The sequence below is a fragment of the Periplaneta americana genome, chromosome 1 (genome assembly GCF_040183065.1).
Source record: "Periplaneta americana isolate PAMFEO1 chromosome 1, P.americana_PAMFEO1_priV1, whole genome shotgun sequence".
NCBI classification, from domain to species: Eukaryota; Metazoa; Arthropoda; class Insecta; order Blattodea; family Blattidae; genus Periplaneta; species Periplaneta americana.
The window spans coordinates 27,991,449-28,007,500 of NC_091117.1; the positions used below are offsets into that span (position 1 = coordinate 27,991,449).

General features: G+C 36.2%; 2 protein-coding genes across 4 annotated transcripts in view; both read left to right on the plus strand.

The window, feature by feature from the left end:
* Positions 1 to 7,113, plus strand: part of Nup107 (nuclear pore complex protein Nup107) — a 47,529-nt gene extending 40,416 nt beyond the window's left edge. Inside the window, exons 14-16 of the mRNA XM_069817409.1 lie at positions 773 to 934; positions 3,869 to 3,970; positions 6,855 to 7,113. Of these exons, the coding sequence (XP_069673510.1) occupies positions 773 to 934; positions 3,869 to 3,970; positions 6,855 to 6,962 (372 nt within the window). The 3' untranslated portion in view covers positions 6,963 to 7,113. The remainder of the gene's footprint in view (positions 1 to 772; positions 935 to 3,868; positions 3,971 to 6,854) is intronic.
* An 8,263-nt stretch (positions 7,114 to 15,376) lies between these two features.
* The window catches only part of Gcn5 (Gcn5 acetyltransferase), a 39,534-nt gene continuing 38,858 nt past the window's right edge, over positions 15,377 to 16,052 (plus strand). The window contains exon 1 of one of the 3 annotated variants that reach the window (XM_069817515.1): positions 15,377 to 15,437. The gene's annotated coding sequence lies outside the window, so the exon portion shown is untranslated. The other 2 variants (XM_069817540.1, XM_069817526.1) reach the window with 2 other exon arrangements.

A 16,052-nucleotide genomic window follows, 5' to 3' on the forward strand; every position in this document is an offset into this window, starting at 1 on the left:
TGGACTAATAACTTCTATATCTTTAAGATGGTAGGCATTTTATATTAGGGAACAGTCTGCTCATAAGTGGATTTTTTTTTTACACCTCTACATGATAGAAGATATAATTTATATTTCAACAATGACATCTTGCAAATCAAGCTTTCAGATATAACTCTCTGTAAAGTTGATTTGAATAACTTCGAGGGAAAAATTGTTCTGGGGCCGGGTATCGAACTCAGGACCTTTGGTTTAACGTACGTTAAACCAAAGGTCCCGGCCCCAGAACAATTTTTCCCTCGAAATTATTCAAATGAACTTTACAGGGCATTATACCTGTAAGCTTGATTTGCATAATACACGTCACTGTTTGTTAACAGAAAACCACAAAGTCACGCAGAGTTAGTGTGCACTCAATGTTTGTTGCTTGACGGTTGTCAGCCCACTTTGAGGTCTATGGATATAGAGGGAAAAATTGGATCAGTGTCTGGTAGAGTTCCTGGGTAGCTCAGTTGGTAGAGCGTTGGTACGTTAAACCAAAGGTCCCAGGTTCGATACTTGGCTCCAGAACAATTTTTCCCTCGAAATTATTCAATGACATCTTGTTTATAATGAAGCATTTGAAAGAACTCCCTTGGGTGAATGTATTAGTGTCGTATAATTTTTATATAATGTTATGATGACACTTATGTACCTTACACATGAGGTTGATAGTATTTATGTCATGAAACTTATTCCCTATGTGGATTGGTATATGTTACTACCTTATTTAATCATTATTTCTTTATTACAGACAGTCAAATCTCAACTGTACAATGTACTCACGTTCCCTGCAGGAGGCTGGCTTGTGGACTCCAGTATGCCCGAGACAGATGATGATGACGTTGATCCTGATAATGAAATGAACAGACGCCAAAAGCAGATGGAGGACTTGCGTCAGTTATGCATTCCTAAGGTTAGATACAATTTATTTTCACTTCATATATTAATTTAATTTTCTTGCCCTGCTCCTCCTCAGTCAGAAACCAAGAAGTTGTTGTTGTTGTTGTTGTTGTTTTCTAATACCAGGCGTTTGACAATAAAGTCATTTGACCTCTTGCACTCCATTATTTTTCAAAGATATTATCATGGTCAGCCACTGAAGCACAGATTTTGAGGTGTTCCGAATCCATTTCTTGGTTTGAGTTGCACAATGGACAGTTAGGGGACTGATATATTCCAATTCTATGCAGGTGTTTGGCCAAACAATCATGGCCTGTTGCCAATCTAAATGCAGCTACAGACGATTTTCGTGGTAAATCGGGAATTAACTGTGGATTATGATGCAGAGAGTTCCATTTTTTCTCTTGGGATTGAGTTATCAAATTTTGTTTGTTGAAGTCTAAGTATGTAGATTTAATAAATCTTTTCACAGAGCAATACGTAGATTTAGTAACAGGTCTGTAAGTAGCAGTGCTGCCCTTCTTTGCTAAAACATCCACATTCTCGTTTCCCAGGATTCCACAGTGGGATGGTATCCATTGGAATACAATTCTTTTATTGAGTGATATTAATTGAGAGAGCATTTTAGTTATTTCTGCTGTTTGAGATGAAGATGTGTGTTTAGAGACTATTGATAGAATAGCTGCTTTGGAGTCTGACAAAATATAACTGCATTCCTAAATTTATTGATGTGGCATAGAAGATTCCTGAGAAACCAAGAAGTGGAGAGGAACAAAGGAGAGATTTATTGTTCAGTGACTCCATTTGCTGTGCATGAGTGAACCACTAAAATAAGGTGTGATGTATGTTAACTTTAATACAAATTTTAAATGGTTATGTTCGTAAATAGAAAATTATTAAAAAAGGAGCGGGAGGGAGAGCATGTGTCTTAAAGAAAATCGAGATAAACTTCCTACCTCTACCTTTACCACTCCTGCCTTGTGTACAAAAATAAATTGTTGACACTGAAAAGTTTCTTTTTGTAAGTGTGATGATGTACATTTGACAAGCACTGACAAATCTGCACTTTTTAGATAAAGTATCGGCAGTGAGATAACCATACACTATAAAGCTTTCCCAGGAATCTTGTAGAGAAAGGAATATGGAAGACATAGACACAAAGGACTATGTAACTTTCGTCATAAGATACAGTAAATCCTCGTTAAGACGAACCTCAAGAGATCAAAAAATCGCCTGTCCGTATTAATGAAGTTTGTCTTATCCCAATCTGTACGATTTTTATTACATTGAATCCACCATTACTCTTCCAGTTCAAAACACATTCTCATGGTTTGTAGTTAGTAATAATTAATTTCTAATTACATACTTCTTCTTCTTCTTCTTCTTCTTCTTCTTCTTCTATGGCGCGTCAGCCCATTTTCGGGTCATGGCCTCCCCAGTTGCACTCCACCAAAATTGTCGATCCTGTGCTGCGACTCTCCAATTCCGGATTTTGAGGATTTGTAGTGCATCCTGACATACGCCATCTTCCCATCTGTTACGTGGTCTTCCCACCGGCCTTCCTCCTCCGAAATCTCCTGAAAACACCTTTTTTGGGACTCGATGTTCTTCCATCCTAATTAGATGACCTGCCCATTTGAGTCTCTTGATCTAATTACATACCTGTGAACCTTTCTGAATACTGTATTAGAAGAATGTATCACCAATACTTAGGGTTTAGAGAAATCTCCATATCTGGCTTCTTTCCAGCTTTTCCTTGGTTGGTCCAAGTTCCTCTTCCAGATATAGAGATTATCCAGTTTGTAAAAATTATCACTTTTATTATCACAATGAATTTAATTTAAATCACTTCAAACTCACTTATTCATATTTTGCTGCATGATTCGCTTAATTTTTTTCTGATGAAGAACTGGAAGCTGCAGCAGTGTCAATTTTATCCTTGTTTTTTTTATTATGGTCGAAGGAGTAGATTTTGGAATTTGAAAATGTTTTGCAATTTGAGTTTTTGTCATAGTACCATGAGACACTTTATTCAAAATTTTAACTTTAGTTTTGATATTCTATATATTTTTTTCCTTCTTTCACTCATGTCGCCCATATTGAGGTCTTAACTCAAACACAGGCATTTAAATTACTGTAGAACTCAATGATGCCTCTCGAGATAGAAAACACAGAAGACTTAGGCTACTACTCTAGTTCTCGTGAGAAATAATAGCAATACATGTTCTAATCGATACCTAGAAGGACATTTGAAACCTTTACTATGAGAGTGAAGAGAATATTCCCATGCAATAAACTGTGAAGGGTGTATGTAAAAGTTGTCTTTTGTTCGTATTAATAATAATAATAATAATAATAATAATAATGGCTTTATTTAACCTGGCAGAGTAAGGAGAGGAAAAAAATCTGGGGACCAAAAATTTGTTAGAAGTTCGTATAAACAGAAATTCATATTAACCGAATAAAAAGCCATTAAAATCACTGTACTTGAGCCAGAACCAGGAAAATTGTTCGTATTAAGAAGGTGTTCGTCTTAACTGAGTTCGTATTAATGAGGGTTTACTGTATATGATGTAAAAGTTTTGTCTTTTGTAGTGTTATTGTTATTTAGTATGACGATATGTTAGAATTAAAAAACAAATTAAATTAAATCCGTGCGATAGCCCATGAAGAGCTAAAGTCTACCAGCCATCTGTTTATAACCGGATTTTGCTACCTACAGTAACTCTCGAAATTCATCATGGTACTGGGTAGGCACTGGTTCCATACACTGGCCGAAATTTTATGAAAAAATTCCTTCCTGGTGAGGACTCAAACCACCACACAATTCATAATGCAAGTTACAGGCATGATGACTTCAATCACGATGCTATGCCATGGGACTACTAGAATGCACATATTAATTTGTCTCCAACTAAAAAAAAACTTTCCTTTCCTTTTTTTTCAGGTGGTGTTGTTACTTCACAAAGTAATGCACGAAATGGAAGAGTATACGGAATGCATTCAGTTGGCTGATCTCATTGCATCAGAACAACATAAATTATACAAGGTGAGTTGAATCCCTACTTTGACGAGTGTTGATGCAAAATTCTCAAAATCTGATCTCAGTCTGGCAGCACTAACATGAAACAATGTAATTGATTCCTGCTTTTAAGGAACCCTACTAAGGGCAATGCAAAGTGTTCCACATGCTTTTTCACGTTAATGTATTATAATACTTTCTATTTGAAGTAGAATTATGAAAATGTTACTACTTACTTATCAATATTTTTTATTAAATGTGTCTAAAGTTAAAAATATTGTGTAATTATCATAGCTCTGATTGCTAATTAATTCATGATATGCACAATAATAATAGAACACATTTATCAAGTCACATAGGTACAGTACACTTTCTTTAAAAAAAATCACTATCTATTCAAATTTTTTATTCTGTTTTTCTAAACCTTACTTGTCATTGGAGGCCAAAGATTTTGTAAGTTATTCGTTTAATATCATTTTTTTTTAATATGAATTCATGTGATCGTTTTTTTTGGAATAATCGAATTTGGCTAAACATTCTGAACCTCCCATATAGTGCATATGAGCTATTCCATCTCAAATCGACCGAAATATAGAGAAAATTGACCTTACAATTTCTAACTACAATGAAACTTTTTTTATACGTAGCGAACTGTGATACAATGCTTTGTGCAAAGTTTGAGGCATCAGAACTTCATAGTGTTTAAATTAAAAATATTTAAATTTATCGTATTTTCATAAAATTAGCAACTTTAAACCGTTGTAGCTCCGAAACCCTTTCACTCAGTGATCAAAATCATGGTTTATTTTGATGCTAAGAAATTAAAGTTTATATTGACATATAAACAGATTTTCTTACTTTTTATGGAAATGGAGAAATTTAGATTTTTCGTCATTAAGACGCCTTTGGCTAGGAAAAAATATTTTAAAAATATATAGTTTGATTCCGCATTGAAAGTCAAATAAACACATATTTTTTACTGATGGTATGTTGATAAGAGAGTACTGAAAATATCAAATAAAGAAAATAAATAGTACGTACGTGAACTAACCAGCTGACTGTGAGACTGGAGCTAGCCGAAATAAGCAAGGCCAGGTGGCAAACACGTGATGTTTCGTCTAATAGCGCATAGCTGGGCTAACTTTATCACAGGCTTTCATAAACACAGGAGTAAAATGACGCCCAACGCTCTCTTATCTTCAGCTCTCAGCCAGTGCAAGCGGTACTGCGCCGTTCAAGTCTAGGTGTGTGAAAATAATCTATTTAATACCCTCGAAACTTATTGCCGTACCACTAAGCAAACAATGCCAAATCCTTCTTAATAATGCAAGGTTTTTTCTCTATTTTTTTACATTTTTACAAATGGCCAAAAAGCCTAAAAGCAAGTAAAATCAGATTATCTGTTTCTCTGTGCACAATAAAAATAAGGATTACTTAACATAACCTACCAAATTTGTCAGCTTCAAAATAAGCTCTTGTTCAATGTTCTGCAATAAATGGTTCCAGAGTTCTGGGCGCTGAAAGAGGCTTGTTTTTATAAAATACGCTATATTTGTCGCTCAATAATACGAAAACGTTTGACTTCCGATAGTATATATTTGAAAATGCACTCCCCTCAGCACCTTGTATAAGTAGGGAAGAAATTAGAGTATTAAAGAAATGCGATGTTTTTTACTGATCGATTTCATATGGAATAGCCCATATGCACAAAGGAAAATCAGTCTTCTATGTTAAATAGTTTCTGAGAAAAGTGTACCTGAAGTTGAAAAATCACAAGTTACAGGGAAAGGCAAAAATCATAAACATGACAGTGAATGTGGTGGGCAGGGTGCCACTTTCGAAATCTCATTTTCAAGCATTTAAATGTCTGAAATCGAGGGGAAAAGACACAATACATACTAAGGAAAGGTTTCTGGGAAAAATGAAAATCCTATTTTTTTTGTCCTGATCACTTCCCAGTGCCCTTACGGAAAATACTACTTTCAAGAAATACATTTGAATGAATTTATGAATACACGACCTGTTTTAGCAAAATTCCGAACTGAACCTTTTCTAAGCACTTTTGAATGATTTCTGTACAAGGAGTGGTCACGCCAATGTGGCACTAGCAGCATTACTTTGCTATAAAAGACTAATGGCTTCATTGCCAATTCTCTAGGCATTTGAACAAAAACAACAACATACGCTTGATATCTCGATTGAAAGTAACCTTGTAGAAATGTTGATGTGTATCTGCATATGAAAATTGTACTTAAATTTCAGCACTTAAAAATATGTCTTTATAATTTTTTTAAATAAATTGCACGTGCGAAAATTAAGTCTGTTTACTGGTAGTAAATTTAATGGGCATTGACAATATGTAAATATTTCTTCTTCTTCTTCTTCTTCTCCTCCTCCTCCTCCTCCTCCTCCTCCTCTCCTTCAAGTTTTAGGCCCATTGGCCTGTTACGATCTCACAGTTGAATTTTCAACTCAGTGTTTCATTGGATGACCTAAATGCAATGTAGTTTTAATTTCTATTCCCAGCCATCCCTTGCTTATATGAAGTGAAAATTTCCTTTTCACAAGAACCTACATTTAAGGAAAAAATAATTAATCCCCTGCTAAAAAGGGGTTCTTCTGCATTGCTACATTCGTAAATATATCAATTTGGTATAGAAGATTATGTGATCAATATATACAGTAGCTTTTAATTCAACTTAAGAATTCGTTTCAAGACCCAAAGGTTTGTAGTTGTGTACAATTTTGAAACACTGCAAACTGAGTGGAAGGTAGAATTCTAGTGCCTTTTAATAGAAAGTTTAGTAAATACAGTATACAGTTTTTCTCGGTAACAAAACAGAATGCACTTTATAATAAGCGATATTAAAGTAATTTCATAATACATTTCTTGTGTTTTGTATTGTTACAGGTTTTCAATAAAAGTAAGCTGCGGGAGTTGTTGGACAGGATCTCTGAATCATCGCTGGCTTTGATGGATCAAAAACGTGATCCGTGGGGTCATCCAGTGTCATCTTAAACACATCTTGCACTGGATTTTTTCTCTGGTACAAATTTAAAACACAATCTGTTGACTTCGAGCTTAACAAGTATAATTATGCAATTGCATTTAATGTCTTTTTTATGTTTTGTATACATATTAAGTATTTATAAGCAGCAGTATATGTAATCACTTAAGTGATAAAAATAAAGTATAACTTATTAAGGAATAGGGCCATTCAGTTGGAAGAGGTCGCTGTTATAAGATTCTCATAAAATCTCCATACTCTGAGTTTGAAAATTGATTGCATGAAGTACATTACATAATATGTGATAGTTGTGTGTGCATACTTGTATTGTACTTTTCATATCCATTGTTCAAGAATTAAAACAGAAAATCAGTATCCCGAATTTAAAAGAAAACTTACAAATTAAACCAAACCCTTTAACTCTATTAAATATAGAATATAATCTAAATTTAACAGAAGAAATACTGAAATCAGAAGTAAACATTGAAATAATGAAACAATTGTCTTTAGAGACAATTAATATTAGGTACCCTCCACAAAACTGGCTTCATTTATACACCCGACGGATCCTTGATCTCCAGAGAACAAGGTGCTGGTGCAGGTGTTACGTGCTGTCTCTTCTCACTTTATAGATCTCTCGGATATGGAACAACAAGTTTTGATGGAGAAATTGTTGCAATAAGTGAAAGTCTCGGGAATCTTCTATGCCACATCAATAAATTTAAGAATGCAATTATATTGTCAGACTCAAAGCAGCTATTCTATCAATAGTCTCTAAACACACACCTTCATCTCAAACAGCAGAAATAACTAAAATGCTCTCTCAATTAATATCACTCAATAAAAGAATTGTATTCCAATGGATACCATCCCATTGTAGAATCCTGGGAAACGAGAATGTGGATGCTTTAGCAAAGAAGGGCAGCACTGCTACTTACAGACCTGTTACTAAATCTACGTATTACTCTGTTAAAAGATTTATTAAATCTACATACTTAGACTTCAACAAACAAAATTTGATAACACAATCTCAAGGGAAAAAATGGAACTCCCTGCATCATAATCCACAGTTAATTCCCGATTTACCACGAAAATCGTCTGTAGCTGCATTTAGATTGGCAACAGGCCATGATTGTTTGGCCAAACACCTGCATAGAATTGGAATATATCAGTCCCCTAACTGCCCGGCTGACCATGATAATATCTTTGAAAAATATTGGAGTGCAAGAGGTCAAATGACTATTGTCAAATGCCTGGCATTAGAAAACAACAACAACACTTGTACTGTACTGTATTTGTGTTTTGGGAGGCTGGTGCAGTTTCATAGCATGTGCTGGAAATATGTCTGTTCTGTGGTAAGCATTAAGTGAATAAACATTGTATATTTAGCAGCCCTTCTAATAAATCTTCCTTCCAAATTTGCTTGAGGTTTGGGGCTGTCATGTTGCTATTGAGGGTTGCCACTGTAATTAAATTCTGACACCAAAACTAAAAGTGCTGATGCTGCCACTGCCCCCATGTGAAATTATTTTAATTTGAGGTATAGTTCGTTTACTACCTCCATTTTCATTTTATAGAGGAGATAGTAGAAGGATGTGTCCCGTGCCGTGGTGTCACGGTCTAAGGCATCCCGCCTAGGACTCGCATTACGGAATGCGCGCTGGTTCGATTCCTCATGGGGGAAGAAATTTTCGTATGAAATTTCGGCCAGTGTATGGGACCGGTGCCCACCCAGCATCGTGATGCACTTGGGGAGCTACGATAGGTAGCGAAATCCGGTTGCAAGTACCAGCTATAATGGCTGGGGGGGATCATCGTGCTAACCACACGATACTTCTATTCTGGTTGGATGATCGTCCACTTCTGCTTCGGCATGTGGGCGTGAGCCCAGCAGCCGGCTGGTCAGTCTAGGCCCTTCACGGGCTGTAGCACCACGGATTATTATTATTATTATTATTATTAGTACGGTAGTAGTAGTAGTAGAATGATAGCAGGGGAAAATACTGTGAGAAAACCTGTTGCAGCATTGTCCGTGAATAGATGTGAAGAACAGGGACAAATTACCGTATGTACGCGAATAATCCATGCTTTCTAATTTTAGGAGGGAAAATTAAAAAAAAGAAAAAGAAAATCGGCTGTAATGTGTTTTATTTACAAGAAATTTATCCTACATAATGATTAGGGATCCAGTATATAATTTACACTTTATGTTCAACCTTCATACATACCCAATGTTATTGTAGTCGAAGACGATGCATATAGTAGATTTTCAAATGTACAGTCCTCTGTATCCATGCGTTTTTTTTTTTTAAGCACTTCAGTAAAGCGCTTCATGCCTTTGCTGCAGTAAAATGAGGGTCGAAAAAAAACGTAAGTAGGTCAACTGACTGCAAAATGGTAGACAATTAATATTGGCTTCTATTTCTGCCATAATAAATTTAACCCTAAAAGAACCGAACATGTTAAATAGTTTCGACTTCCATGATAATGACATGAAATTATTATTACTAGACGATTTTAACAGTAATAAACGTTGCAAAAGACCAAAACACGCATTCCGCCATGATGGATCGTGCAGCAAACTTGTAAAGCGAAGTTTTGATTTGCTGCACACTTGCTACAGCAACGGTGAAGCAAATGTAATAAGAGAACGGTCTTGCTTTAAAAAAACACACGGTATCAATATACTTGTGCGAGCACACTTTCAATAATACACAATCTCACACATTTATGATTTATGTATAATGTTTATCAATTTCATGACAAAGAAACTCGCATAGTAGCACAAGGTTCATATTGATGCATTCATTTTTACCTAATAAATGGCCATAGCTCCTTAGTCCTTCGAAATCAGACCCATGATCATATGAACCGTTTACTCGAAACAATAAATTAGTTTGACATTGAGATGGAGTGGGCTAAAAAAATTATGAATTAATTGCAGCTGTACATGTTAAAATTGTAGTGAACAGATTGTGTTTTAAAGTTATTTTATTTAAGGCAGTTCAGAGTTGCCTTAATATTGATGTATATATGAATAAACAAATGTATGTGTTCATTATTTGATACGAAATAAAGGTATTTGTGTTATGTGTTTCTTGTTCATGTATGCTATTGGTGCCTAATACACTATCTCCAAAAATGAACATGAGGGTTTGTCAGTTTTTATGAGTAACAAACACAATATTGGTATGAAATTTTTAAAATTTAAATCAGTAACTCTAAGGATTTCGTTGTCTATTCAGTAAATGTTAAGTTATGTACCCCATTATTACTTGTCTGATATTTCTTTGCCGCTGTCAAGTGAGTGTGCTGTCTTTTGTTGACATCTGTATGTAGGTGCAATAGGGACAGTTCAGAGCAAGAGGGAGGGTATATAATTACACTGACCGGCAAAAAAAAACCGATCACTTGAAAAAAATACTAAAAGTCAAGTTTAAATGTAAATTCTGACCGGCAAAAAAAACCGATCACTTGAAAAAAACACTAAAAGTCAAGTTTAAATGTAAAGTATGAAGTAACCCAAGAAATAACATAACTATAATCGTACTCAATTTAAAGATTAAACTTTTATGAACTTGTGACACGTAAATTCACACCTTTCACTCCAATTTTGAGTCAATGACCGTCATATGTTCATAAATCTACACTTTTGTTGAAATTTTGCAAAATTTTTCACTTAACTTTCAGCTGAAAATTTGTTCATTAAAATTCACTGAAAATGAAGTTGATGCACAAAACTTATATTCACACTATCAATAACTGAAACAAACACTCAGTATCCGTTGTGTCCCCGCTGGCCCTAATTACAGCTGCCATTCTCTCAGGTATGGTTTCGATTAAGGTTATGATGTCCCTCTGGTCGATATTGTCCCATTCCTCTTGGGGTGCAGCCCGCAGATCACCTAAGGTCTCCGGAACAGGATTACGATCTCGGATACGTCTACCCAACCTATCCCAGAGATGTTCTATAGAGTTTAGGTCGGAACTCCGAGCTGGCCAGTTGAGACGAACAATCTCCAATGCATCAAGATACTGTGATACGCAGTGCGCTGCATGTGGACGAGCATTGTCATGCATGAATATGAAATCATGGCCAATTAATGCAGCAAAGGGCACGACGTAATCCACGAGAATCTCGTTGATGTAGCGGTGAGCGTTGAGATTACCATTCTTGACGATCACCATTCCGTTCGGGCCTCCATGGAGATGCCGACCCACACCATCACGGAACCTCCACCGAATGGCGTCCTTGCAGACAATGTGCATACCTCTCTCCGTACCATCTGGGGATTTCAGGGAGAACCCGGACTCATCAGAGAACAGCACACTGCTGCACAGTCCATTGGGCATGCTGACGAGCGAACTGAAGATGGCCGGCTCGGTGCTCTCTGGTCAGATCTGGTCCCGTAGCAGGTCGTCATGATTGAAGATTTTGTTCTCCAAGGCATCGTCGAACAGTCCCCGCACATGTTGTAGTTGATTCCGAGCTTCAACTGCTGTAGTATGGCGGTTTCTTAGAACCTGGCTGACGAGAAATCGATCATCTCGGGCTGAAGTCTTCCTTTTTCTGCCAGAATCAGGTCTTCTGGAGTAACTCTGTGTTTCCTGGAACCGTTTCACAACTCTTGCACCGTGGTGTATGGTGCGACTATGGTAGCAGTGGCGTAACGGAGGCTGCGTCTGTCATCAATGACAGCGACAGCTCTGGCAACGTCTTGGGGTGACAGAGGCATTTTCTGAACTCAATTTATTGACGAAATGGCAAACAAACTATTTTCGACAGTTATTCATTTTCAAAAAGGAAAGGAAGCAATAAAACCTCTTCAATTGTTTATGATGACCTACCCCACATGTTCAGCACAGAAACACACTCCTTCGTTGTTAGGCGATAAACCGAAGATTTATTGGTGTGAAAGGCGTGAATTTACATGTCAGAAGTCCGTAAAAGTGTAATTTTTTAATTTAGTAAGATAACAGTTATGTTATTTCTGAGATTACTTCATAATTTACATTTAAACTTTACTTTTAGTATTTTTTTCAAGTGATCGGTTTTTTTTGCCGGTCAGTGTATTAGGTTGATGCATAATTTCGTAGTATCTTTGTTCATCATCAAAACACTGCGTTGTTAGGAGATTGTTTATTGTTTGTCATTTGTTGTTTTGAAATGTTGTGCTGTAAATACGTCTTGAATTTTGTGGATTTGAAGAAAGTTTGTGGTTTTTTTTTTTTTTTTTTTTTTTTTTTTTTTTTTTTAGGGAAGGGAGGCAGGGGGGCTAAAAACATGGGAGTGTCAAGTGGAGAGAAAAAAAAAAAGAACACTTTCGGCATATTCTAGATTGATTTTAATAGAGGAGCAAAGGCAACAGAGCTGGCTTGAAATATTTGTGCCTTGTACGGGGAGAAAGCACTGCAAGAAAATGGTTCTGTTGTTTCAACACACAACACCCCATACAAAAGTTTGTGTCCATCCACAGAAGATGATATGCATCTGGTGGGATGAAGAAGGCATCATGCATCACGAATTTCATCCCAGGAATGTAACCATAACTGCTGACATTTATTGCTAACAATGTAGATGCCTTGCAGCTGCAATTGAAGAAAATCGACTGGAAAGACTGCATCAAGTACTGCTGCAACACAATGCATGCCCACACACCACTAACATAACAAAAGCAGCTTATCCAGGAGCTTGATTTGGAGGTGATTACACATTCCCCATATTCTCCTGATCTTGCACCTTCAGAATTCCACCATTTTCGTTCTCTATCCAACAATCTTCAAGGAAACTCCTTTGCTAAAGATCCTTTACAAAATTGGCTTGTCGATTTCACTAACTCGAAACCAGTATATTTCTTCAGATGTGGAATCCTTTGTAATTATGTTCAGTTTGTGTAATTCCTAGCATTAAACAATTTCACCAACAATAAATCTTCAAATCACACAATTGCAGTCATTGCTGGTTGATAATGACGTTTCCGCAAGTGAAGCCATCACCGAAATATTTGAAACAGCACTAGTAAACACTCATGCAGCGCGAGACCACGTACATGGGAACCATGATTTAAACTGCTTACACAGTGCATGTAGATGGCTGACCTTGCCTCTAAGCTTGTGTGACGCGGATGGGTGGGGAAGGTTCAGTGTCCACTATCAGGCAACATGACGAGCCACAGAGCTTTGCTTACAACTGGCATTACTGTACTCTTGTACTGTGTAATCCGCTAGCTTAAAATTCTTTCAATTTAAAATAATGTACATTAAACTGAGCTCTACTAGATGAATTTAAAAATTATTTTAATGTGATTTTTATGGACACCATACACATTTATGCTCATTTTATACATTCCTGGACATTTCATATATAGTCCTGCATAATTTTATCCTCTTGTAACGCTTCCAAATTCCACTTGTATCTTTTTTTTTTTCAGATAAGAATTGAGTAAAAAATGTCGTACAAAATGCGAAACTTGTAATGTTTAAAAGCATAGCAAAGAAATATGTTACTATAACTATACTGAGGGTCATTGCATCACTAGTACAAGAAAGAAATTTCACCCTCTACCCTCAGCAATGTCGGAAGTTGAATTTACTAGTATTATCCTTTGTATGAAAGGATTTTAACACTTGAAACTCTCCCTGTCAATATATTCCTTTCCGTTCTATAAAATTTAGTTATTGTTTGAGTTCTATGGAATGTGAAGTAAGTTTGATAGTGCAAAATGGCAAAGCAGAATTCTCGTCTGTAAGTGAAAAATAACATTAGTGTTGCTCTTAGCAGTGTATCAACTGAATGTATCAAATATGAATGAGGTCTCGCCCACCTCATTATATTTTGCTCGACTAGTATGACTAGTATGACTTAATGGTATCAACTGAAGTTATCTACAGTTACTTGAACTGCATAGAAAATGTTATCAGTACAAACATACGGCAAACAACAATCAAAGATTTTTTTAAATATGAAATGAGTTCTTATTTGCATTTTCACTGTAATATACAATGTAATATTATATTTCAGTTTCCTATGAAGTGGTGCCTAAATTGTTTTCCCCATTTCATAAATCATTTCCATCTATAGCAGTGTCCAACTCATAATGCTTTAAGGTTACAGGCCCTTGAGCGTATTAATGGGGTTGTACTGTAGTAACAGCATGGCACATGTAATGGAATTCAAGCTCTGTCCACACTCTAATTCCCATCATTTCTATGGTTCTGTGCGTGGGTTGACGTAAATATCTCATTTTCACACTTTATACAATTTTTTTTCATGTGTTCCCATAAGATATCTTGGCAAGGAAGATCCGGACTTCGCACTAGCCACAGAATTGGATCATTTCGTCCAATTCATTGGCTTGGAATACTCTTGTTTAGAATAACATGCATAGTTTGGTGATATAATAGACTCTTGCTAATCCGGCCATTCCTTGCACAGAGGTGTGACATGACTGAGAGAGCATAAAAATGTTATTTAATTTTTAATTGTATTTAAGTTTTAAGCTGTGCCAACCACTGCACTTGCACTTTTAAATCGAAACTAGAATGTTTCACACATGGCCAGCACAGCATACTTCACAACTTCTAATATCACAAGGAGGAGTAACTCTGCCTCTTCTATGCCACTTCAGTTACTAATTAATATCACAGTGTAGTATATACAGTCGCGAAGCTCAATACGTAGTAAATATGCAAACATTAGATAGTTGCTCACCACTAGGATCGCTAATATCGCCTCATCACAGGCAATGCGAAATAGTACCGTCACAGTCTATTGTTTCTAGCACCCTCAAAACTCAAGCTTCGTGACTGCATATAGTAGACTGTGGTAATATCAAGTAATTCAAGCTCAGATTAATAACATAACTTCATAATTTTATTTGCTTAGAAGCCTAAATGCAGTGTAGTATAATACTTGGCACCAGTGCAAATTTATCAGAAAACTATTACAGTATAAGTGATATGAAGGAACTAGAATAACAAGAGTCTGTAATGTACTCTGTTTTGCTGGTAAGTGATCTGTAGTCCAGTGGCTTGTCTTCTGTCAACCTGAGGAAAGAGAAGTTGTTGAATGTCAAAGGTAAATGGCTACTTTGTTTCCTTTGGGAAAAAAAATACAATGGGATTGGTGATAGGGAGATGAGGCCGAGTATTCGCCATAGATTACCTTACAGTTGGGGAAAACTTTGCCAGATAATCCAAGCTGGAATCGAACCCGCGCCCGAGCGCATAAATGTTATAACTGTTCACTTATTAACAGTGGCACAAGAGATCAAAGTTAAAAAAATAATACAGATACTGTTATACACACACAAATTGAATCAATTATACAAAACTAATGGAACTGCAATTTGAATCAACCGCCTTCACTTTCGACCGAGATCACTGGAAAGTTGGAGGGAAATTTTTCGTTCGAGTTGATGACCTTATTTACAAAATATCCGTTGTTTGGAGATACTGGAGGGTATTTTGCGAGTTGGTGCGAAAAGGTAGTGCAAATATGTGATTGTATATTTCTTGGAATAAATAAGATATTGTGAAGTTACAAACATTGCTTATATTTACGTGCATGATAGTAATTGCTTGTGGTTGTTTGAAACTATACGTTGACTTCAGATTTAATGAAACGCAAACATTGGTTAGATTTTGACATTTGCACGTTTTCACAGATAGACTTTGTTTAGTTACTTTAAAATCGATGATCTTAAACCTTAACATCATCAATATCAAGCAATGTCTGTTAAAAATATAAGTCGTCAAATGGTTGACTAGATTATACGACTTTTTGACAGCTAGTGTAAGTAGTAAACATTATGCCTACAGGTTGGGTTAGGTTCTTCGTTATACCCTGGCCACATAACCAAGAGGAAGGTTGTTTTTGTTAAAGAGCTGCCTGCGGTTTTTGGTATTTTTCTAGAAAAGCTACACCAAAGAAGGCACAATTTTCTTTTGCTTCACTGGCTTCTATGAGATTAGTTATGTAGTGATAAACGCATGATTTTAGTTTGCAGCCACAATACTTTCAATATAAAAATTGTTTGAATCTGTATATTCTAAAGCACTGTTATAGCCCCCACACACACACACACTCACACACACTTGTT